Source organism: Dromiciops gliroides, chromosome 4 (assembly GCF_019393635.1).
Source record: "Dromiciops gliroides isolate mDroGli1 chromosome 4, mDroGli1.pri, whole genome shotgun sequence".
In the NCBI taxonomy this organism is placed as follows: Eukaryota; Metazoa; Chordata; class Mammalia; order Microbiotheria; family Microbiotheriidae; genus Dromiciops; species Dromiciops gliroides.
Window position 1 is genome coordinate 481599177 of NC_057864.1, and position 23769 is coordinate 481622945.

Consider the following 23769-nt stretch of genomic DNA (forward strand, 5'->3'; position numbering starts at 1 on the left):
GTTCACTGTCACTCTAATTTGCCTTATGTCATCTTGACCAAGTTGATTCATTTCTCTCTGTCTCCCTTCCCTTATCTGTTAAATGAGGGAGGGTCACTAGATGGCCTCTGAGGTCCTTTCCTTTCCTAAATCTATGAGTCTGTGATCCTACCTCAATATATCAATAGATTTGTGATCTCATTGATGTAGGGTATTACCCCCCACACCCCCCCTCAGAGCCGGCTAGGTGGTACAGTGGATAAAGCACTGGCCCTGGATTCAGGAGTACCTGAGTTCAAATCTGGCCTCAGATACTTGACACTTACTAGCTGTGTGACCCTGGGCAAGTCACTTAACCCCAATTGCCTCACCAAAAAAAAAAAAAAAAGTACTCAAAAAAAAAAAAATTACCCCACACCCCCAGTCCAGATCTCAACCTAGCCGTGTCTTCTCAACTTGTGCAATTCCTGTTCTATGAATCTTCTTGGAGGATATGGCTCTAGAATCAAGGAACCTAGACTCCATACCCACCTCTGCTCATGTGACCCAGGTGAATCATCTCACCAACATGGGCCTCTGAGGGCTTTGGCCTAGATGGTCTCAAAAGCCATCTCTAGAACCAGGGTTCTATGACAGGAAGGTTTTGTGTTTCATACTAGAAACAATCGGGAGCTTTGAAATGTGTTTTTTTTTTTTTTTTAATTGGGGAAAGGACACATTCTGCCAAATGAGGTTTCACTAGCTCGCCAAGAAGCCCCACTCTTCTGTGGAGCCGTAATTCTTTGATCTATGATCTGTCCAACTCTCTGGAAGTCGTCTTTGAGGTCTCTTCACATCCTCTGGGTACTGTGGTAACAATGTTCTTATTCATCTGTTGCCATGCAACAGGACCACATTTTCTCATCATAAATTTCCCTGGACAATATATCACACAGAAAAACATAAAATTGACTATAGTTTCACACATAAGAAAATGAACAGTTACTAAGTAAATGCAGTCCCTTATATGTTCTGGGGATCCTTGAATAGAACCCATTCTAGACACTCATGATTCTTCAAAGAGGTGTGTGAATGAAGCCTGAAGAAGAGAAGTCAGGGAAGGGGAGAAAACAACTCGCCCTAGGATAGCACCACAGCCTCGTAAAATTGGAAAAAATGTTACTTTTTCCTATTCCGGGTCCTGTTTACTTTCTTCTTCTTCTTTGTGGAAATTATAGGTATGTATGGAAAAGAAAACACGCAGTGAATAATTGATTGCTTTTAGTAAAACCAGCTAACCGCTAGGTGGCACCATAGTGCACAGAGTGTCAAGCCTAGAGTTAGGAAGACATCTTCCTGAGATTGAATCTGGTCTCAGACACTTAACTACCTGTAACCCTGAGCAAATCACTTAACCCTGTTTGCCTCAGCTTCCTTACGTGTAAAACGAGCTGGAGAAGGGAATGGCAAGCCACTTATGGATCTTTACCAAGAAAACGCCAAATAGAGTCACAAAGAGACATGACTGAACAACAAATTCATCTGCCCTGCTAAGTCCACAGATGATCCCAGATAACTTCCCAAGAATATAAGGATAGAAAAACCACAGGTGAACAGAAGTGACTTTTAGAAAGAGAACTAATAGTATTCTCCCCTTCCTTGTATTTTCTTAGAGCATTTTGTCTGCTTTTTCCTCTTTGTACCTACAACTTATCACAATGCCCCCCAGTAGAACAGAAGTTCCCTGAGGACAGAGACTTAGATTTTTGTCATTATATCCCCAGAATGGAGCCAAAAAAGACATAATTAGGTGGTTAAACGTGGGTTAATGAGCCACCTCAAATTTAATTAAGCCAGCCTTCAAACTAAAATAGATAGAAGTTATCAGACCTCTATTCACAGTCTTTTTTCTGCTCGATTGAGCCTGGGTTCTCATGGTAGAACCTTTGAGAACCCAGTCTCATTTCTACACTGCAATGAGAAATCCAAACACTGTTTTAATCATTCAATAAACAAACACTTATATCAAGTGCCTATTATGAGCCAGGAACTGGAGATACAAAGATCCCTCCTCTTTTCCCCATCAAAGAATAGAACACTCCCTGTCTAACATTCAAAAACTGCTGTTGGGCCCAAGGCACAGGAGCATTACACCCACTTCCTTTCTCTAAAGGGTCCCTTTTCCCTCTGGACCCATACATGTCAGAGCCTGACCCCTAATGAAAGGAATTGAACACTTTTTTTTTCAGTTTTCAGTTTGCTAACCACTCTGGACCAAATTGAGTCATTTGAGGACAAATCACTCAAAGCTTAGGTTTTCAGCTCATGTCTGGTGCCTTCCCAAAGAGGATGAGTTAAAAAGATAACAATGTATACTGTGAATCAAGTGTGAGACAGGTGTTTATTTTCTACATACAAAAGGACAAAAAAGACTCACAGCTTGCATTGGGAGAATGACTTAACATAGTTTAACTTACAATGACTATTACACTCATCTGGAAGGTGGATAACTAACTCTCACTGGAACATAAAGCAGCCAAATAGGTATTCCACATTTCACTCCAGGTCTGCATAGTCCAAACGATTCCTGTTCCACATCTTCTGGCAAAGCCCTGGGCTCAACCACTTTTTTTTTTGACACCTTCTCCGAGTCCTGCAGTCATGCCAGGGATTCCTCCCTAGGCCACTAACCAAAAAGACCCAGAGACCTGAGAGTGCTGTACCACACGAGGTCACCTCTAAGTCCATCTCAGAAATAGATACTGAATCACCTAAGATGGGGAAAGAATAAACACAAAGATGTCAGCCCCCAAACCCAGGCTCAGTCTCACTTAGGCAAGACCTGTATTTTATCGATCAGTGTAGGGAAGCATGGCAATCCACCCTTCCCCTGCCTCTCATGGGAAGTGACTCCAAATAACCCAGACAGAATCCACAGCCAGAAGGGAAGAGAGCACCAGGGGCGGGGTCACTCCCTTTTAAGCATCCGCTGAGTCACCAGTTCTTCATGTACAGTGGCCAATAAGGCCACTGTCCAAATGCTGGGTGCTGTCAAAGCACCCAGCCCTGAGTAACCTCCACATGGCAGCAGCTTAGATTGTGTTTAGAGACCCCCTAGTTATACCTGTTTTAGTCAAGAAGTAGGAAAATCATGTTAGAAAGAATTTCCTGTGATGATTTATTATTAGGCATAGTATAGGAAAGACCTGGACACAAACCAGATTGCCGTTTGGAGACCAATGACTAAACATACTGTGTATGCGACATCAAAACAATGGCCATGGCCATAAAGAATGACCAATGTGGAGGATAGGCAGAAATGTAGAACTGATTCAGTGCCAAAGGCAGCACTCACTGGGAACCAGTCTACAGCTACATACATATAACTGGACTGGAGAGAGAGAGAGAGAGAGAGAGAGAGAGAGATCATCCTTGTGATGTTATTGGTCCTCCTCAAAAATGAAGGACAAACAACAACATATGTGTCTATATATATTATTTATGTTATGTATACATAAGCCTACATAGATATGTGTACATAGTATAGTATATGCATATATGTACATAGACATAACTAAAGGGACATTCATAGATACATATAAAACCCTCTGTGTCAGAGGCCACAGGTGTACATGGAGCATGGGCCAGGAGCTTCCCAAGAGTGAGCTGGCACACCTGGCCCACTCTGTGTGCTTGTCTATGGTAGAAGCTCTGGTGGCTGTTCAGCCATTTACAGTCATGTCCAACTCTTCATCACCCCATTTAGGGTTTTCTTGCAAAGATACAGAAGTGCTTTGCCATTTCCTTCTCCAGCTCATTGTACAGATGAGGAAACCAATCATGGTTAAGTGACTTGCTCAGGGTCACACAGTAAGTGTCTGAGGCCAGATTTGACATGAGTCTTCCTGAGTTCAGACCCAGCACTCTATGCACTATGGCACCACCTAGGACCCCCTATTCTAGCCACTTAGATTCAAGCAATGTAGCAGAGCATTTGACTTGGAGTCAGGAAGACCTGGGTTCAAACCCTACCTTTGATACTTACTAGCTCTATAACCCCAGGCAAATCATTTAATAATAGCTGATCCCTTACAATCAATTAGTGCCTACTATAGTGTCAGGCACTGGGCTTAGCGCTTTACAATAATTCTCTCATTTGATCCTCAAAACAACCCTGGCAGATAGGTGCTATTCTTATTCCCATTTTACAGATGAGGAAACTGGGGTCTCCCTGAACGTCAATTTCCTCATCTATAAAATGATGGGCTCCAATATGTGACTTTGGGGGATTTCCAACTTCTTCTGGTTCACAGTCTTCAGCCAGAAAATCTGACAAAATCACTCCCCGATGCCATCCTGTCTGCTGCCTCTAACTTATTTTGAAGGTTCAAAAAACACTAAAGGATGAAAGCTTTTATTGGCTCCTCAGAGAACCCTTGGAAAACAGACACCCTCCACGGGCAGCTCTCTGCCAAATCTATTCACATTCTCAGTTACTTTGAGTCCTGGAATTGTAGGTTGTTTGTCCAGCAGGGGTCGGTGCAGCGCCTCCTGTGATTCTGTGCTACTTCTAGAGTGGAGCATTAATAGTAACTGTCAGGAAGAGCTAGGCAGTGGCAGGACTAATTCCGGTCACTGGGCATGGTCTTGGCTACCAGAGAGGAGAGACTTCCAGAGTTTGCTCTGTCACATAAGAGGAACAGTTCTCCCTAGAGATGCCAGACCAAGGCGGGGTCTTTGGTTCACCTTGCCACCTCCAAGCTAGCCCGACAAAATCTTGTCCAGGAAGAAAGTCTCTGTGGCTCTCCCCGTTAAATTAATCTAGCATTTCAACAAGCATTTATTAGACATCTGCTGTGTGCCAGGCACTAAGGATATGATGACAAAAATGAAACAGTTCTTGCCTGCAAGGAGTTTATATTCTATTGGGGGAGTTTTGTTTTGTTTTGTTTGTTTGCTTTTGGGGGCAGGGCAATGAGGGTTAAGTGACTTGCCCAGGGTCACACAACTAGTGTCAAGTGTCTGAGGCCGAATTTGAACTCAGGTCCTCCTGAATCCAAGGCCAGTGCTTTATCCACTGTGCCACCTAGCTGGCCCTTGGGAGAGAATTTTAAGAGAGACCATATCAGCAACTCGGATTCAGATAGAGTGACTATAAATATTGACGTCCATCCTCTCAGATACTGGTAAAGAGGTCTCCACCTGAGGGAATACTTCCTCTTTATTTGGGAGCCAGTAAAACAAACACCCTAATTTCTCTCTAATTATCCCTGTCCTGTATTGAAGAATCTCCCTCAGGCAGACGCTTGCCTCCCTGCTTCTTATGCACCCTCCACAAAACTACTAAATTGATGTCGCCCAAACAACAGATTTGACTATGTCATATGTCTCCCTTCCCCACCCTCAACTCAAAAATCTTCAAAGACTCCCTATGGAAAAACAAACAAACAAACATAGACTCATAGTTCTAGAAGGGACTTCAGCAACCATCTAGTCCAACCCCCTAATGTACAGACGAGGAAACTGAAGGCCAGGGAGGTTAAATGATTTTAGGGTTTTATATTAGTATTATAGGGGCAGAGATCTACAGCTAAAAGGGACTTTAGACCAACTTTTCATTTTACATTTGAGTAAACTGAGGCCCAGGGACATGAAGCAACTTGCCCCTGGTTACACAGATGATAGAAGTGGTGTTTGAACCCAGCTACTCCAACTCTAAAACCAGTGGTCTTCCCACCATGCTATACTTGGGCTCCTAGAAAGCAGAGGCAGTCTCTTCTATCTAATCCAGATATAGAGGACTCAGTACAGACTCAACCAAATTCTTCTAAATCTAAAATACTACAAAGTTCCGCTAGGTGGCACCATTGTGCCTAGAGTGCTGGTCCCTGGAGTCAGGAAGACTCATCTTCCTGAGTTCAAATCCAGCTACAGACACTAGTTGTGATCCTGGGCAAGTCACTTAACCCTGTTAGCCTCAGTTTCCTCATTTGTAAAATGAGCTGGAGAAGGAAGTGGCAAAACCACTCCAGTATCTTTGTCAAGAAAACCCCAAATGGGATTACGTAGAATTGGACATGACTGAAAATGACTGAACAAAGTTCTCCCAGGGTTTTAGAAAGAATACTGAGACAGAAACATAGCCGGGAGATGACAAGAGCTGTGGGTGGATTCAGAGAATGTGCTTAGTAAATTTTGGCTGATCGCTTAAGCTCCGTGTAGATTAAAGCTACTTATAAATAACAAGCCCTCAGGAGCCGGCAGTGAGACCATGTTTCATTCACTAAACATGCCTGGAAAAACAACCCTCTTTTCCACTTTTGTAAAGAAAATCCCAAGTTCAGTGACTGAATTAATTATTATGGTGGCCTTAGTGGGGATTTTTCATTAACAATGGAGAGGAATGTGAATTTCTGAGCAGAAAAAATGTCCTCCATTACATATGATTTCAAAGCCATTCAGTTCAATGAGCAGTTATTAATAATAAATGATAATATGCAAAGCAGTATGGTAGGCATAGGGGGTATCTTATACTCCCCTAGGAGAATAAAAGGTTTTTGAGAACAAGGATTGTTTATAGTTTTGATTGTTAATAAGTCATTTTTCAGTCATGTCTGACAGCCAGAACTCTATCCACTATGGGAGCTAGCTGCCCTTGTTTGTAGTGGGTGTTGATAAATGTTTGTTGAATTGAATTGAAAGGAAAGGAACTGAATTAACTGGAAGGAAAAAGTTATATAAGGCTTGATTCTTACATTCATAGAGCTTACAGTATGCGTTGGGAGATACAACACATAGACAAATAACTATAATACAAAATAGAATGTGATGAATGCATTAGAGAAATACAAAGTGCTATTCAAGGTCCAAGGAAAGACCAGTGCTAAGATGAACAGAGGTAATCAAGGGAGACTTCATGGAGGAGGTGGCATTTGAACTGAGTTTTGAAGTAAGGATAGAATTTTAACAGGTAGAAATGGAGTTTCTGGGAAGGGCATTCCAGGCATAGGAAAAGATACAGGTAAAGACAAAGTCAGGAAAGTACAAAACATGTTAGGGATGTACAAGTAGTCTCATTCAGCTAGAGTGTGGAGGACATGGACAATCTTCTTAGGCTGAATTCAGGGCACTAGATACCTCCAGACACACTTCATAAACTCATGGATCTACAGATGGAAGAGATCTCTGAGACATCTACTCCAACCTTTCATTTTACAGAAGAGAGAACTGAATCCAAGAGAAGTTAAGTTCATAAGAATAAAGACTATAATAGAGCTAGATCTTGAAGGGACCTGCATGACCATCTTGTGCAGGAGTTTTTTTTTTTCTTTGTTTTTTTTTTTGAGGCAATTGGGGTTAAGTGACTTGCCCAAGGTCACACAGCTAGTAAGTGTTAAGTGTCTGAGGCCGGATTTGAACCCAGGTACTCCTGAATCCAGGGCCGGTGCTCTATCCACTGCGCCATCTAGCTGCCCCTTGTGCAGGAGTTTTTAACCTGGGCAAGTGGAATTTTTTTTTTTTGGCAGGGTTAAGTGACTTGCCCAGGGTCACACAGCTAGTACTTGTCAAGCTGGATTTGAACTCAGGTCCTCCTGAATCCAGGGTTGGTGCTTTATCCACTGCACCACCTAGCTGCCCCTGGGTCAGTGGAATTTTTCTTCAGACAGCTTTTTTATCTCCTTTCCCATTTGACTTTTCAAGCTGTTGACTTTTTTCTCATGACTCTCCTGCATGGCTCTCCTTTCTCTTTCCAGTCTTTCCTCCCTCTCTCTAAATCTTCCTTCTATTTCTCTTACTTTCTCTTCAAAGTCCCTTTTGAGCGCTTCCATGGCCTGAGACCAGTCCATATTTTTCTTGGAAGCTTTGGATGTAGGGGCCCTGAGGTTGCTATCCTCTTCTGAGGGTGCCCCTTGATCTTCCTTGTCCCTGAAGAAACTTTCTATAATGCTCAACTTTCTTTGCTTGTTCATCTTTACTTTACTTTTAACTCCCCACTGGGGGGCCCTGTTTCTAGGCTACACTACTGTCCCCAGCTTCAGAGGGTCCCAGGTGTTTTGGTTTGAGGGAGGGCAGCTTTTTCTCTCACCTGGCCTGCTCTCTGGTCCGAAGATAACCTCAAGCCTACTTACCAAACAACCAACCAACCAGCAAAGCTTTCTGTGGTGTGGTTTTTAGCTTCTATGAGCCTCCACCTCTCCCCCACCTGGGCCTCCCACCCTTGAAAAGCTCACCACCTAGTTGAGGGACTCCACATATGTATGTGTCAGCAAGAGGTCGTCCAGTCTTTGCTGGAAGTCCTACAGTGAGGTGGCAACCTCTTGAGATGGCCTATAGTATTTTGGGACAGATCTAGCCTTTTAAAATGTTTCTATCAAACCAAAGGCTGTCTCTTCTGCATTTTCCCACTCCTCTCCTCCTTGTTCTGCCTTCAGAGGCCAAACAGAATCAAGTCTAATCTTTAGCCAGTCAAGCCTTTGACTAACAAGCCTTCAAATATTTCAAAGCTGTTGTCATTTCAATCCTCTTATGTCTTTTTCTTCTGTAAAATGAATAGCTTTAGCTCCTTCAACTCATCCTTTATTAAGGTATGGTCCCAAGGGCCTTCACCATCATAGTTACCCTTTCCAGGAGCCCCTCCACTATATATTCTCCAGTTTATCCATGTCTTTCCCAAGGAAAGTTTATCCATGTCTTTTCCAAAATGTGGCACTCCCAAATATCATTCATAATTCCAGCTGTGTTCCTCCACATTTCCTCTGTGCCAAATGACATTCCAGCGGAGAGAGAGTTCTGAGCACTACTCAATCAATTTATTAGTTAGGTTAGCAGTAACCAATAAATTGAGATTACTGGTCTCTCTCTCTCGGTTCCCAAAGACCCGATTTGAGGGTTGAAGGGCACTTTAAATCCTGGAGTGTCTTCCTTCAGATCAACCTGGCAGAACATCACTGGAACCACCTGATTGTCAGGTAGGTAGCCCTTCAGGTGTGGCTGATCACTCCCCTCTCTGACACTCATTGAATGCCAGTTGCTTCATTAGAGACAGCTGCCTCCAATCAGATCAATAAAATTTCCCCCTGGTTTGGGCTTCCCTACTGGAGACCAAGTGACCTTGATTAGAAAGTGAGGACACAAGAATGATCCCCTGGGTAGGGCTCAGCTCAAATTGGCTTCTGTTTACCCAGTAAACAGGAACAAGGGGCCAGACCAGACTGGTAAGCAGATGCCCTGAGACTTGGAGTAATGACCTTAACCACAGCTCTTCAGAAACTGCCTGTCCTTCTGATGTAGGGTCTGCCAAAATGAGGGAAAAGATGGCTCACATAGAAATGATGGCAATTAAATAAGACAGCCCAATATTCATTGTCCTCACCTCCATGAAGCCTTCTCTGATTACCCACTCTCATCTTAGCAACAATCTTTCTTCCTTGGACCTTATATAGTACTTTGTAGCTATCTAATGTGTTCATCATCATGTTCTATTTTATATTATAGTTATTTTTGTTGTAGTCCTCAACTTAGACTGTAATTTTTCAAACTTCAGATGTGGTCTGATGGGCCTATAGTGGGATTATCACCTCACTTGCTCTGGACATTGTCCCTCGCTTAATATAGCCTAAGATTTCATCAACCCATGGGGTTGCCATTTTGTTCTGTCTAATGTTATACCTGTTCCCCAGAGTGTGGGTGAAGGAGACACTCTTAATACTGGGTAATAAATGCTGGTAAATCCCTTGTCCCCCTTTGTTCACAGTGCCAGGTAAAGATATAAAATCACAAGTTTAGAACTATACAGGACCTCGGAAGCCACATAATACACACCATTCATTTTAGAGGTGAAGAACTGAAGGCACTGAGGGGCAAAGACCCATAAGGTTCTAAATGGCACAGTCAGGATTCAACCAAGGGCCTCTGGTTCCAGATCCAGCATTCTTTCCACTGAAAGAAAAAGATAGGTTAGTAGGGCCCATATCATCTCCATGAGAATGACTCCTCTACCCTATTGTTGCAATTCTAAAAATTGTAAGAGCATCTCACGAGTGGGTGGGGATGAAGAAGGAAGGAAAAAACTGATGATGGGGACAATTGCCCCTCCCTTTTGGGGGCCTTTTTTCCTGGAGTTTCACCAAGGTCTGTGTTTATTTGTACCTGTAGAATGTGAATGAAGATGGCCAGCATGCCTGGAGGCTAAAGAATTTCAAAAAGCCAGCCTTCTGTCATTTCTGCCACTCGATGCTGGTGGGAGTGCGGAAACAGGCCCTGCGCTGTTCATGTGAGTCCTGGCTCCCCCTCCTCTCTGTCTCCCCAGGCCAGGGCTTTGGGTATCCCAAAGGGCCTCTGGACAAGTGCCAAATCACCCCTTAGATAGACTCTACTTTCATAGTGGCAGGGAAGGTGGTCAAATCTGACACAGGAGCCACTTTTTGAAAGTCAATCATCAAATGACTATTAAAACCCTCTTCTGGTGCTTTGTTGTGACACCAAGATGTCCCCAGGCTACAAGCTTTCTTAGGTCCCACCAACCTGGACCTGGTAAAGGACTGCCTGTATATTATCTGAGGACCAGACCAGGTAGTTCAGAGAACCTCATCACCAGAATGACCAGGGGGTGATACATATTTCAGTCACTGAAACTGTTAACAGTCATCTGGAACCCAAGCTATAGAATTCGTCTTCTGTGCAATGGAAGGAACACCCATTAAAGTCCTAAGATATGTGGCATCTCTAAGTACTCAATGCTGGGCAAGGATTGTACCATGAGATGAGGGCAGAATTGAAGCTCCCTGAGGGTGTGAACAATTTTATTTTTGTCTTTGTAACTACAGTGCCAAACCTAGGCTGTCCTGACACATAGTAGGCATTTAATTAATGCTTGTCAGTTGTGATTTTATTGGTGTAAGGAACCCCTGAATGAGAAAACTCCTTCCACCAATGCAGATTTCCACTTAATCCCCATTTTATAGTTTTGAGTCGACTTAGGTCACTGAGACTTGACCAGGGTAATATGGCAGGTATAGACCAAAGGGAGTTGAACCCAGTTCTTCTTGACTACACCATGTTGGCCTCTCAAATGGTTATACAGGACTGCAAAAAAGGCCCATGGATAAGGCTGGCCCCGTGAATGCTCTGCAGGGGATGCTCAATTCAAACTCCTCCCCATCCCCCATTCCAGGACCTTAGTTTTTCATTCAGTATTGCTTATACATTCCTTCTGATATCCAAAAGAGGTGATTGCCCTCATTTTTCTCCAGTCTTTGCCTTGTCCTTTCACTTCTATCTGGGGCAACTAGGTGGTGCTGGCAGTCTATAGTGCATAAAGTTCCAGGCCTGGAATCAGGAGGACTCATTTCCTTGAGTTAAAATCTGGTCTCATGGGGCAGCTAGGTGGCTCAGTGGAAAAAGCACCGGCCCTGGATTCAGGAGGATCTGAGTTCAAATCCAGCCTCAGACACTTGACATTAGCTGTGTGACCCTGGGCAAGTCACTTAACCCCCATTGCCCTGGGAAAAAAAATCTGGCCTCCTACACTTACTAGATGTGTGACCCTGGGCAAGTCATTTATCTCTGCCTCAGTTTTCTTCTCTATAAAATGAGCTGGAGAAGAAAATGGCAAACCACTCCAGGATCTTTGCCAAGAAAACTCAAAATGGGGGCACAAAGAATTGGACATGACTGAAAAAGGAATGAACAACAACTCCCTTCCATCTAGTTCAAAATGGGCCCATTTGCCACCCTGTAAAAAACAAACAAACAACCTTCCTCTTGCTGGCTTAGTGACGTTTTGTGCCCATGACGGGATACCCTCAGGACTTTCAAAATATGGAACATAAGCACCCAGTTCTGACCAAATAGGATGCAGGAGATTCCTGTCACAGAGTGTACGGAGTTTCTGAAGGCAAGATGGTCTTCACCTTTGTGTAAAGTATAAATAAAAATAAGGCAGCATGGAGCAGTGGATTTAGTGTTAGACTTAGAATCAAGAAGACCTGAGTTCAAATCCTGCTTCTGACATTAGCAATATGACCTTGAGCAATCAATCTGTCCACAAGCATTATGAGGCACCTACCACAACCTCTCTGGGCCCCAGTTTTCTCACTTGGATAATTAGGGAATTTGTAAGGTTTCTTCCAGTTCTATATTTATGATCCTATGATTAATCCTTCCCTAAAATAAAAACCCTGCTCTGTCAGCACTCAAAGGTCTTTTAAGTCATCCCCATCCTGGTTTATTTCCACTAGCGTGGACACCAGTGTCCATGAGCAGCCTCCTCCTGCAGAAGGAAACTATGATGGCCATAGATCCTGTATGGGGCCTTTATAGAGCTCATGGAATTCTAATGTCAGAGCTGGAAGGTGTGTCAGAGACAATCTAGTGGAGCCCACTCATTGGACAAGTAAGGAAAAGGAAGCCCAGAGAAATGATAAGGTCATAGACTGAGAGCTGGAAGGGGCTTTCAATGATGTCTAGTTCAGTCCCCTCGTTTTACAGATGAAGAAACTGAGGACTAGGAACATGAATGACTTCACTAGTCACACAACTAATAAATGGCAGAGGTGGCATCTAGACCCAGTCCCTCTGAATCTAGGGACAACGCTCTCTCCACTTTTCCAGATCCTGGGTTTTCTTGTTTCTGGGTTACACGGTTAGAAGAGTCAGGAACAGAACTGCAGGGATGCATGCTATTATCACTTGGAGATGTCTTTTCTGCATCTTCCCCCTGATCCCACAATGTCTTAACTGGGCATCATGGGCAGGGCTGAACCTTGGAAGGTGTGCTTTCAGTGAGTAAGGCACTACAGGGTAGTAGGGTGGGGGCGGGGCTCTCTTGTGCCCCTGTTAGACAGGTGACTCACAGTAGTGTTCCTCTCTTCTCTCTTCAGTTTGTAAATACACAATCCACCAAAGATGTGCATCCCAAAATATCCTGCCATGCATCAGCACATATGGGAAATCCAGAAAACAGACTGAGGTAAGCGAAGTCTCCCCTGGCTTCTGATACAGCTTTGCCCACCTCATGTGGAAGGTCCTTTCCTAGCTCTCAGTCTATGATCCCATGATCCGAAGGGCCCCCAGGCAATGGAGTCATCTTCACAGAATCCAGGTCGGAAGGTCAGTTGTCATTCCAATCTCTCTTCTGTCTCTCCCTTTAAGCCAGAAGTATGGAGGTGACAGAGTCGATAAAATGCTAGGCTTGGAGTCAGGGACACCTGAGTTCAAATCCTACCTCAGGCCCTGGTTAGCTGTGTGACCCTGGGAAAGTCACTTAACCTCTATCTGCCTTGTTTTTTTCACCTATAAAATAGGGGTAATAAATGGCACCTACCTCCCAGAGTCATTGTGAAGATCAAATGTAGAAAACACTTTGCATACCTTAAAACATTAGATAAATGAAAGCTATTTTTTTTAGTTCAATTTTATTTTCAGTTCCAAATTCTCTCCTTCCCACCTCTCTCCTTCTCACCCATTGAGAAAGAAAGAAAAATGAAACTTCTTACAAATATAAAGAGTCAAGCAAAACAAATTCCCATGTTAGCCATGTCCAAAAATAAAAATGCTTTAATCTGCCCTCTGAGTTACCAGCTCACCATCTGGAGGTAGATATTAGCTATTCCTTTTTTTTTGCAGGGCAATGAGGGTTAAATGACTTGCCCAGGGTCACACAGCTAGTTTAGTGTCAGGTGTCTGAGGCCGGATTTGAACTCAGGTCCTCCTGAATTCAGGGCCAGCGCTTTATCCACTGCGCCACCTAGCTATCTCCCAGCTATTACTTTTTAAAAATGATTCTCGGGGACAGCTAGGTGGCACAGTGGATAAAGCGCCGGCCCTGAATTCAGGAGGACCTGAGTTCAAATCCGGCCTCAGACATTTGACACTTACTAGCTGTGTGACCCTAGGCAAGTCACTTAACCCCCATTGCCCCACAAAAAAAAAAAAAAAAAGATTCTCCCAGCCAACCTTGGGTATAGCTTCTAGGTCTAGGTCTCTGATGTGATGGTTCCCAGAAAAGAGCATCCTCTGGCTTCCTCAAGAGTAAAGTCTTGATCTTTAGCAAAGATAAACCTCTTAGAAGCCCCAACTCCCTCTCAGGCTCAGCTCAAATGCCCCCTCCTCCAGGAAGCCTTTCCTGAGTCCTATAGTCGTTAGTACACCAACCCTTCTTTTGACTCAATTACTTTGTATTGATTTTGATAAATATCTTGTATCTCTGAGAAGCCGGTAGCAAAGTGAACAGCCAGCCAGTCAGAGTCAGGAAGACCTAAGTTTGTATTCCCACCAAGACATCCTTACTGTGTAACCCTGGACACCTCTCAAAAGACGTTAGGCACCTCTGAGACTATACATTGCATTATAGTAGCAGGGAGTTGGCCCATCATGCCAGAGGCCAGTACCCCAGCAACTGAGACCTTGGTCGTGTCCTTGTATCTATACTGACTGAAATCTGGGTGAATCCTTAGCACTGGACTCCTCTTGCTTTCCATCTCTGATACCCCTGGGTGTCGACACTTAGTTTTCCAACCCTTCTTTACCACACAATCATAGAATTGGAGACTTGGAATGCCTCAACAGGCATTCAGTCCATTGGCTCCTCTTCGGGAGCGCCCTAAATCAATGAAATTAGATACCCATTTCCATTCGGATTTAACAATCCTTCTGGCCCTCTTTCAAGGGAGGCTGAGGTGTAAGTGACTAAAGACCTGGGCATTATATGTCTTCCAGGTCCTTTAAGAAAGGACTCATTGTGGGGGGCAGCTAGGTGGCGCAGTGGATAAAGCACTGGCCTTGGATTCAGGAGGACCTGAGTTCAAATCCAGCCTCAGACATTTGACACTTAACTAGCTGTGTGACCCTGGGCAAGTCACTTAACCCTCATTGCCCTGCAAAAAGAAAAAGAAAGAAAGAAAGGAAGGAAGGAAGGAAGGACTCATTGTGGATAGAGCACCGGCCCTGGATTCAGGAGGACCTGAGTTCAAATCTGACCTCAGACACTTAACACTTACTAGCTGTGTGACCCTGGGCAAGTCACTTAACCCCAATTGCCTCATCCAAAAAAAAGAAAGGAAGGAAGGAAGGAAGGAAGGAAGGAAGGAAGGAAGGAAGGAAGGAAGGAAGGACGGACGGACGGACGGACTCATTGTAAGATCAAAGCTGGGGGGGCAGAGTTTTCCAGGAAAGTACTATCTGGAGAAAGACAAGATGATTTGGAGTAAGTATGGCAACAAACAGTCCAAGCTTTGCTGGAAGGACTGTTAGCTCCATATCCAGCCCCTAGCAGAATTTAAGTGACATATAAACTAACCGATCCCTCAAATCCTTTCCAACTCTGAGATTCTATCGTTCGGTTATTATGAAATAAGCCAAGTCCTGACTCTTCCTCTTCTGCTTGGGGTTTTGTTCTTAGCTGTAGGTCATTTGACTCCATCTAATATTGTTTCTTTTCCTTCTGCAGGTGATGCAGCATGTATGGATGGAAGGGAATACCTCTATCAACTGTGACCTTTGCACCAAAGGCATCAAGTGCTACCAGCCAGGGACCTCAATCCACTGTGTGTGGTGCCAGATCACGGTAGGTTGTTGCCCAAGTTGAAGGTAGTAACTTATAGCTTGATTTGGTCTTCAAACGATAAAAGAAGTAGGGGCCAAACCAATCTCCTCTTCCTAGGCTGGACTCAAAGAGTAACTTTCCCCTGTAAACTGGGAAGAAGGTTTACAGTGGGGTACCGCTGGACTTGCTAACATTTTCATCACTGGTTTGGACAATGGTGTAAATTATATATTTATGATATTTTCAGATGACAAAAATATGGGAGAGGTGATAGTCACTGGCTAATAGTCAAGATCCAAGAAGATCTTTGCAAGGTTAGAACACTGGACTTAAACCTAAGAGGATGAAATCCAATAGAGATAAATGTAAATTCTTACACTTGGGTTTAAAAATTAATTTCATGGGGGCAGCTAGGTGGCACAGTGGATAGAGCAGTGGCCCTGGATTCAGGAGGACCTGAGTTCAAATCCGGCCTCAGACACTTAACACTTACTAACTGTGTGACCCTGGACAAGTCACTTAACTCCAATTGCCTTACCAAAGGAAAAAAAACCAAAACCAAACCAAACAAACAAAAAAGATTAAAAATTAATTTCATGGTTATAAGACAGAGGAGGCATCATCAAAAAAGACTATATGGGAAAAAACAAAACAAAACAAAAAGACTATATGAAAAAGATCTGGGAGTTTTAGTGGACTGCAAAATTGCCAGATGTGATAGCCAAAAAAAGCTAATTCCATCTTGGAGTATAGAAATGGAAACATCTCCTCCAGGAATGAGAAAATAGTAGTCCCACTCAACTCTATTTAGAAAACCCACATGTAAAGTATATTCAGTTCTGGACATTAAAGCTTGGGAAGGACTTTGAAAAGCTGCAGTGTATTTTGAGAATGGGACCCTTGAGGCCATATCCTATAGAATAGATTGAAGGAAGGCAGAATACATAATCTGGAGAAGACACAGCTCAGGAGAAATGGAAATGATGGAGCTGTATACTGGTACTTAAAGGTCTGTTATGTGCAAGAGGTGTCAGACTTGCTGTGTTTGATCTTGATGGGCAGAAGTTACAGAAAGGATAATTTAGATTTATGTCAAGAAAACTTCCTAATAGAGCTGTCCAGTAGTGATTTGAACTGACTCAAGAGATAGAGTTCCCCCTAGGGCAGGGGCAGCAGGGCGGTGCCGGGGGAGGGAGGCCTGAGGAGTCTTCAAACAGATGCTGGACAATCACTCGTTAGTTTAATTTTATTGGGAATTCCTTTGGGGGTATAATTGGAGTACCTGTTCCCGAGTGAGGTCCTTTACAACTCCAGACTTCTGAGATTCTATGAAAGCAGAGCCAGGTGGACAGTACCAGAAACAGACTCTAGAGGGATCGATCCTGCTGCTGCCTTTAATCCAACTTTATGTCCATGTGGCAGTCACCAAGTCTCAGAGTATGTGTCTCAGCAGGTTGAAAAAGTTGAAGGATAGAAGGGCCCAATGTGCTATGGTTCATGAGGTTAGGAAGAGTCAAAGACAACTGAACAACAATGATAAAGAAAAATAAGAACTCAGGGAGGAACAAAAGGTCAAGAATGTTAAGGGCAATAATGAAAAAAAGTGGGAAGGAAGGAGGTTGTATCAGTACCAGATTTCAAACTGTACTAAATACAAAGCAGTAATCATTTAAAAAAATCTGTACTACATACAAAGCAGTAATCATTTTAAAAAATCATTTGAAAATTATTTGGTACTTGTTAAAAAAAGAAAGAGAGGTAGATCAGTGGAATATATTAGGCATATTACATACAGATGCAAATAAATACAATAATATAGTACTTAATAAATTCAAAGATGCCAGTTACTGGGGAAAGGATTCACTGTTTGATAAAACCTGCTAGGAAATTGGACAGAAGTCTGGAAGATATTGAATTCAGACCAATACCCAACAGTATATACCAAGATAAGTTCCACATTAGGGTTAAGGTTGTATATATGGCCTACATATAAAAGGTCACATTATAATCAAATGAGAGGAATAAGGGAGAAATTTTCTTTAGCATCTATGGATAGGAGGAGAGTTCATAACTAAGCAATAGAGGATCTCACAAGATAAAATAGACAATTTTGAAGGTGTCCTCTTATTGGAGAATAGCTAAAACCAAATTGTGATATCTGAAGGTTATAGAATAATACCATGTCATAAGAAATGATAAAATGAACGTTTTAAGAAGAAACTGGCAGATTCTTCTCATATAACATGACTAATACAGAAATATGTTTAATGTGTTTATATATATGTATATGATATAGGTTTTATATATATATATATATATATACACATATATATGTATGTATATAACCTATATCAGATTACCTGCTGTCTAGGGGAGGGGGGAGGGAGGGAGAAAAATTTGAAATTTGAAATCTTATCTAAACAAATGTTGAAAACTAAAATTAATTAATTTTTAAAAAAGAAAAAATTAAAATAATTTTTTTAAAAAAGAAGAAACTGGGAAGATCTCTATGAACTGATTGAGAATGAAGTAAGAACTAGAATAATTTGTACAATTATAACATTATAGCAAAAAAAAAAAAACAACTTTGAAAGACTTTAGTAGTCTGACCCATGCAGTGATAACCAGGAGTTTGAAAGAATGAAGAGAAAACAAGCTGCTTACCTCTTGCCAGAGAGAGAGGTGATGAATATGACCTGCAGGCATTTTCAGACATAGCTAAAGTGGGAATTTGTCTTAAAGAAGTATGTAGATGAGTATTTAAGAGATTTGGTTTTGGTTTCTCTTTTAAAGTTGCCCCATGGGGATTAGGGGCTGCTGTGGGAGGGACAAATTAGTTTTTTAAAAAGGAAAAAAGAAAAAAAAATGTTACTTGAAAACTTTTTAATTAAATATTTTTATATAGAGGGAAATGGTTACTCTCTCAGTACATAACTGACACTTTTCAAAGAAGGAAATATAAACTTTACAGAACCATCTGAAAGAATGCTAAAATAGCTAAATATAAAAGTATTGCAAATAAGTGTGAGGGGTCACCTCATGCCCATCAGATTGACAAAATGACAAAACCCCAAAATGTTAAATCTTTGAAATCTACAGGAAGACAGGCATACTAATGTTCTAATGTTGGAGCTGTGAATTAGTCCAAGTGTTCTGGAAAAACAATTTGGCAATATACTAGAAAAGTCATCAAACTGTACATATCCTTTGACCCAGTAATATCACTGCTTAGTATATATCCCAGTGGGCTCAAGAAGAAAAGGGGAAATCCTACATACATAAAATATTTGTAGTAACATTGTGCGTGCGTGTGTGTGTGTGTGCGTGTGTGTGTGTGTGCGTGCGTGTGTTAGTAGAAAAAAATAGACAAAGTTGGTGTACATTGATTGGAAAATGGTTCTGTAAAAAAATCTGCTATATGAATGTAGTGGAATATGAAGTGACAAAAGAAACAAATATGAAAAAATCTTAACAACTTTCTAGGCATCTGTGAACTGATGTAGAGGAAAGTGAGTAGAAATAAAATGGTTTGCACAATGACCACAATAATGTAAAGGCAAACACTGAAAAACAGAACTCTTATTAATAAATACAACAACTAATTGAGACCTTGTTGAACTGTTGATAAAGGATGCTTCTCTCAGCAAATAAGTGGTTGACTATAAATGAAGAATGAGGCATAATTTGTCTGATATGACTATGTTGGTTTGTTTTGCTTAAGTATTGCTAGGGAGAGATCTGATTCAGGGACAACACACTGAGAAATGAGAGCAATGTATAAAATAATAAATGAGAGCAATGTATAAAATATCACTAAGACAAGCAACAATAACAGAAGAAAACTTAATGAACATTAACCTATTTGGGAAGCTGAATGAAAAGATACTAACAGGTGTATAGGGTGATAAGAGGGAGGGTAGATTAAGGGAGGAAGTGGTGTGAAGCAAAACAGACTTTGGAGAAGGGACAAGGTGAAAAAATGAGGGAATGAAGGATAAACAGAAGAAAATGCAATAGAGAAAAATATACATAAATGAATGGAATGAACTCACCTATAAATCTGAAGTGGACGATAGACTGGATTAGAAGCCAAAAGCCAACAATATGGTTTTTTATAAGATACACACTGGCAAAAAAAAAAAAAGATACACAGAGTTAAAATAAGAGGCTGGATTAGAATCTATTATGCTTCACCTGAAGTTTTTAAAAAAAGGCAGACGTAGCAATCATAATCTCAAACAAAACAAAAGCAAAAAACCACATTTTGCAAAAAATGTACCATAAGCAATGAAGTAATATCAATACTAGATATATATGTACCAAATGGTATAACATACCATTTTCTCAAAGAAAAAGTTAAATGAGTTAGAGGGGAAAATAAACAGTAAAACGATACTAGTAGGGGACCTTGATTTAGCCCTCTCAGAACTAGATAAATCTAATCCTAAAATAAATAAGAAAGAAGTTGAGATAAATAAAATTTTAGAGAAGTTAGATATGATAGACCCCTGGAGAAAATCAAATGGGAATAATAAAGAATATATGTTTTTCTCAACCATATATTGCACCTTCACAAAAATTGACCATGTATTAGGGCATTCAAAACCTCCCAAACAAATGCAGAAAAGCAGAAATATTAAATGCAGCTCTTTCAGGTCATAATGTAGTAAAATTATATTTAATAAGGACCAGATTAAAATTAATTGGAAACAAAATATTCTAATTCTAAAGAATTAGTGGGTCAAAGAACAAATCATAGAAATAATAAATTATTTCATTAAGATAATAACAATGAGACAACATACCAAAATTTTGATGAACTCTGAATACAGATTGAAGTATATTGTTTTTTCACTTTATTTTTTTGCAACATATCTAATATAGAAATAGATTTTGCATGGTTTCATATTATAATAGGTATTATATTACTTGCTTTCTCAATGGGTGGGGGAGGGAGACAATGTAAAACTCAATATTGTTAAATGCATTTTATATAAAAATTGGCCTATTTCTGGAATGGCTAGCCACTTGGAAGAAAGTAACTTGATTGGTCTTGGGTTTTTTTAAACCTCTATCCCTTGGAAAGGGAGATAAAGAAGAAATTCTCCCTATAAAAGGTCAACAGAGCACTGAAATGATGGGTTTGGGTCTTGTGGCATGAGAGGCCATATGACTGGAGTCAGGTAATCCAGGTTCATATAATATGCTTTTCTGTGTCCTCCCTGTGTGACCTATCAGCCTCTCTGGCTCTCAGTTTCTTCATCTATAAAAGGGGAGGAGAGGATTGGACTAGGTCTTTCCAGTTTTAAATCTGTGATTCCTTAGCCCTAACTCTGATCTCCCTGTTAGAGAATTTGTATCATTTTTCCCCATGTTCTCAGAGCCTACTGCAAATATTCTTCCAGGGGTGACAGAAAGGGACAAGACTCTAATAGCAACACAGGGCAGCAGGATTAAATAGGAAACCATCCATCATCATCTGGTTGATAGCAGCTTTGGGAAGTTCTTTGGTGCTCATAAAATTGGCACTCCTAGTCTCCTTCCCTGAACCCCAATAGACCTTATATTTGATATTCACAAGCAACCCCAGAAATTCAATATGTCCAGGCTGGGGACATTAAGTGAGCATCTTGCCTAACTGCTTAGGGCTATGACCCACAGGTGTCTCTCTCCTTTCATTTCATCCTTTTCTCTTTCTCTTCAGATTCACAAAAGATGTTCCTCCTACATTTCAGCAGAATGTGATGGTGGCCAACTCAGAGACCATATTCTCCTGCCAACTTCTATATTCCCCATGGTCCTGGTAAGCATATTACTATTCTTTCATTAATGCATTCATTTCAAAAGCAGTCCTTAAGCATGTGCTATGTTCCGGAAAGTGTGCTAAATTGGGGGGCTACAAAAACCAAACTGAAATAATCCCAGCCCTCAAGGAACAGGTGGGGGAAGAAGGAAACAACATGAATATAGATAAGTAGGATAAAATAGATTTGTATATGTATGTATGTACATATATGTCATACGAAATAATCTAGTTTGGAAGTTGTAGCAATTTGGAGGAATCCAGATAGGACTCAGGTAGGACTGGGCACTTGAATCATCATCCCTTGCAGAAAATTATGGATTCTATAAGGTGGAGGTTAGGAAGGGACTCCACTGAAGACATGAACAAAGGTGCAGAGATAGGAGACAGAATATGCACAGGGAACAAACAACAAGCAGAGCACTTTGACTGGAATATTGAATACATGAAGGAGAGTGATGTGCGGTTAGTCTGGCAAGGTAGCCTGCAGTCAGATTAGCAAAGGCTTAAAAGACCAAACAGGAGTTCATGTTTTGTCTTAGAGGCAATTAGGAGCCATTGGAGATTCTTGAACCAGAGAGGAACATGGTCAGTCTTAGGCTTGAGGAATGTCAAATTTGTAGTTGAATAAAGAAGGTAGAGGGAGTGGCTCAAAGAAGGGAAACCAATTAGGAGGCTTAAAACAATCATCCAGGCAAAAGGTGATGAGGACCTGAAATGGGGGAGTGGATGGGGGGAGAGAGAAAAAAGACAGATGCAAAAGTGTTTTGCCTCTTTTTGTATCCTCAGCACTTAGCACAGTGCCTGGTACATAGTAGGTACTTAATAAATGTTTTTTGACTGACTGGCAAACTAGTATCAATAGGACTTGTTAGAGCATGTTTGTAGATAGCTGGGAAGGAATGAAGGAAGATTAGAACAGCAGATATGATGATAGTGGTGCCATCTACTGAAGAATGCGGGAGGGCATAAGACTGAGGATGTGTGTAAAGAGATCGACCTTGGCAATAAGAAGGGCCACCTCTTATTCAGAGGCTTACTAAACGGGCGGCAGGGGGAGTGAAAGGGGTTGTGAGATGAGGAGGAGGGGAAAAGAGGGAGCTCATGACAGATGGCATCTATTTTCTGAGTAAAATTTTAAGTGAGATCCCCAGCTGAGAGGTTTGTGGAAGAGATGGCATATGAGGCTTAAAGAGAGAAGAAAAGATTTGGAAGATTTGCTAAATTATCAATCAGGAAGAAGTAAAAAGAAAAATGCCTTGCTGCATTAAAGACCTAGTTATGATTGGATAACATAAATTTGGAGGTACTTGGGAGGTGGACAGTGGTAGGAATCTCAGGGTAGACTTTGGGAAGGACAAGGGAGAAAGAAGGAAGAGGTGAGGTTAGTGTATAGTTGAACTTATTATCTCTAGGATCAAGATAGGAAATGGAGAAAAATGAAATCAAAGCATGCAGAGTGGTTTAGTCCTAGGCAGTCGGGGATTCCTAAAATAAGGAGAGGAAGGGTAGATTTCGCTAACCACAGGGAAAGAATCAGGGCAGAGGACCAGGAGATGGAGCAGCTCTAATGATTTAATAGCAAGAATATACTTTTCTCACCTCCATCTCCAGAATCACTGGTTCCATCTTGGTGGTCATACAGATTCTTCCTCTGCTCAATGACCATCCAGGTGGGCTGACTCTCTACCTCCATACATGCACTGCACATAGTAAGTAAGTAAGTGATAATTTATTGTCAGAAAGAGAGCAGGCACAAGTGGAAAGAGAACTGTATTTGGAGTTTGGAGGCTTGGTTAAAGTCTCAGGCCTGAAATGTGTTAGCCATGTGACTTGGGGCAAGTCAGCATTGCCTTTGCCTTAAGGTCATAATGAAAATACTTTGGATATTGTAGCATACCAAGAAAAGTGGGAAAGGAGAAGGGAACACCCATTTATTAAGCACCTACTATGCACCAGGTATTGTGCAAAATTACTCACAAACAGCATTTCCTTTAATCCTCACAATAACTCTGAAAGGTAAGTGTTATTATCCCCATTATACAGCTGAGGAAACTGGGGGAATCAGAGGTTAACTGACATGCTCAGTAGGTTGGGTTTATTAGCTTACCCAGCTAGTAAGTGCCTGAGATTAGATTTTAAATCAGGTCTCCCTGACTCCTCCAAGAGAGCCAATCAATGCTCTATCCATTGCATCACCTAGCTGTTTTCATATCTGCTATCCTGTTAGCAATCATAGCTACCCCAAAGATGCTTTTAAAGAGCCTAAGGAAGATGAGTTTATATACCAATAATTGTATTTCTATACCAAAGAACAGTCATTTAATCCACAGTAAGAGATAGTTTGTTAAAAAAGAAAGAGAGATAGTTTGTTGAACAAAAACATAGAACAATAGAAATACAAATTATTGAAAGGATGACATCATCATTATGGATAGAGCACTGGTTATTGCATCAGGAAGAC

The 23769-nt window shown here is 41.5% G+C and overlaps 1 protein-coding gene across 16 annotated transcripts in view; it reads left to right on the forward strand.

The window, feature by feature from the left end:
* DGKG (diacylglycerol kinase gamma) overlaps positions 1–23769 on the forward strand; it is a 157246-nt gene that overhangs the window by 56208 nt on the left and 77269 nt on the right. For all 16 annotated transcript variants that reach the window (XM_044004932.1, XM_044004940.1, XM_044004946.1 and 13 more), the window contains 4 exons: positions 10114–10231; positions 12840–12928; positions 15407–15523; positions 21207–21305. In XM_044004932.1, coding sequence (XP_043860867.1) covers positions 10114–10231; positions 12840–12928; positions 15407–15523; positions 21207–21305 — 423 coding nt within the window. The remainder of the gene's footprint in view (positions 1–10113; positions 10232–12839; positions 12929–15406; positions 15524–21206; positions 21306–23769) is intronic.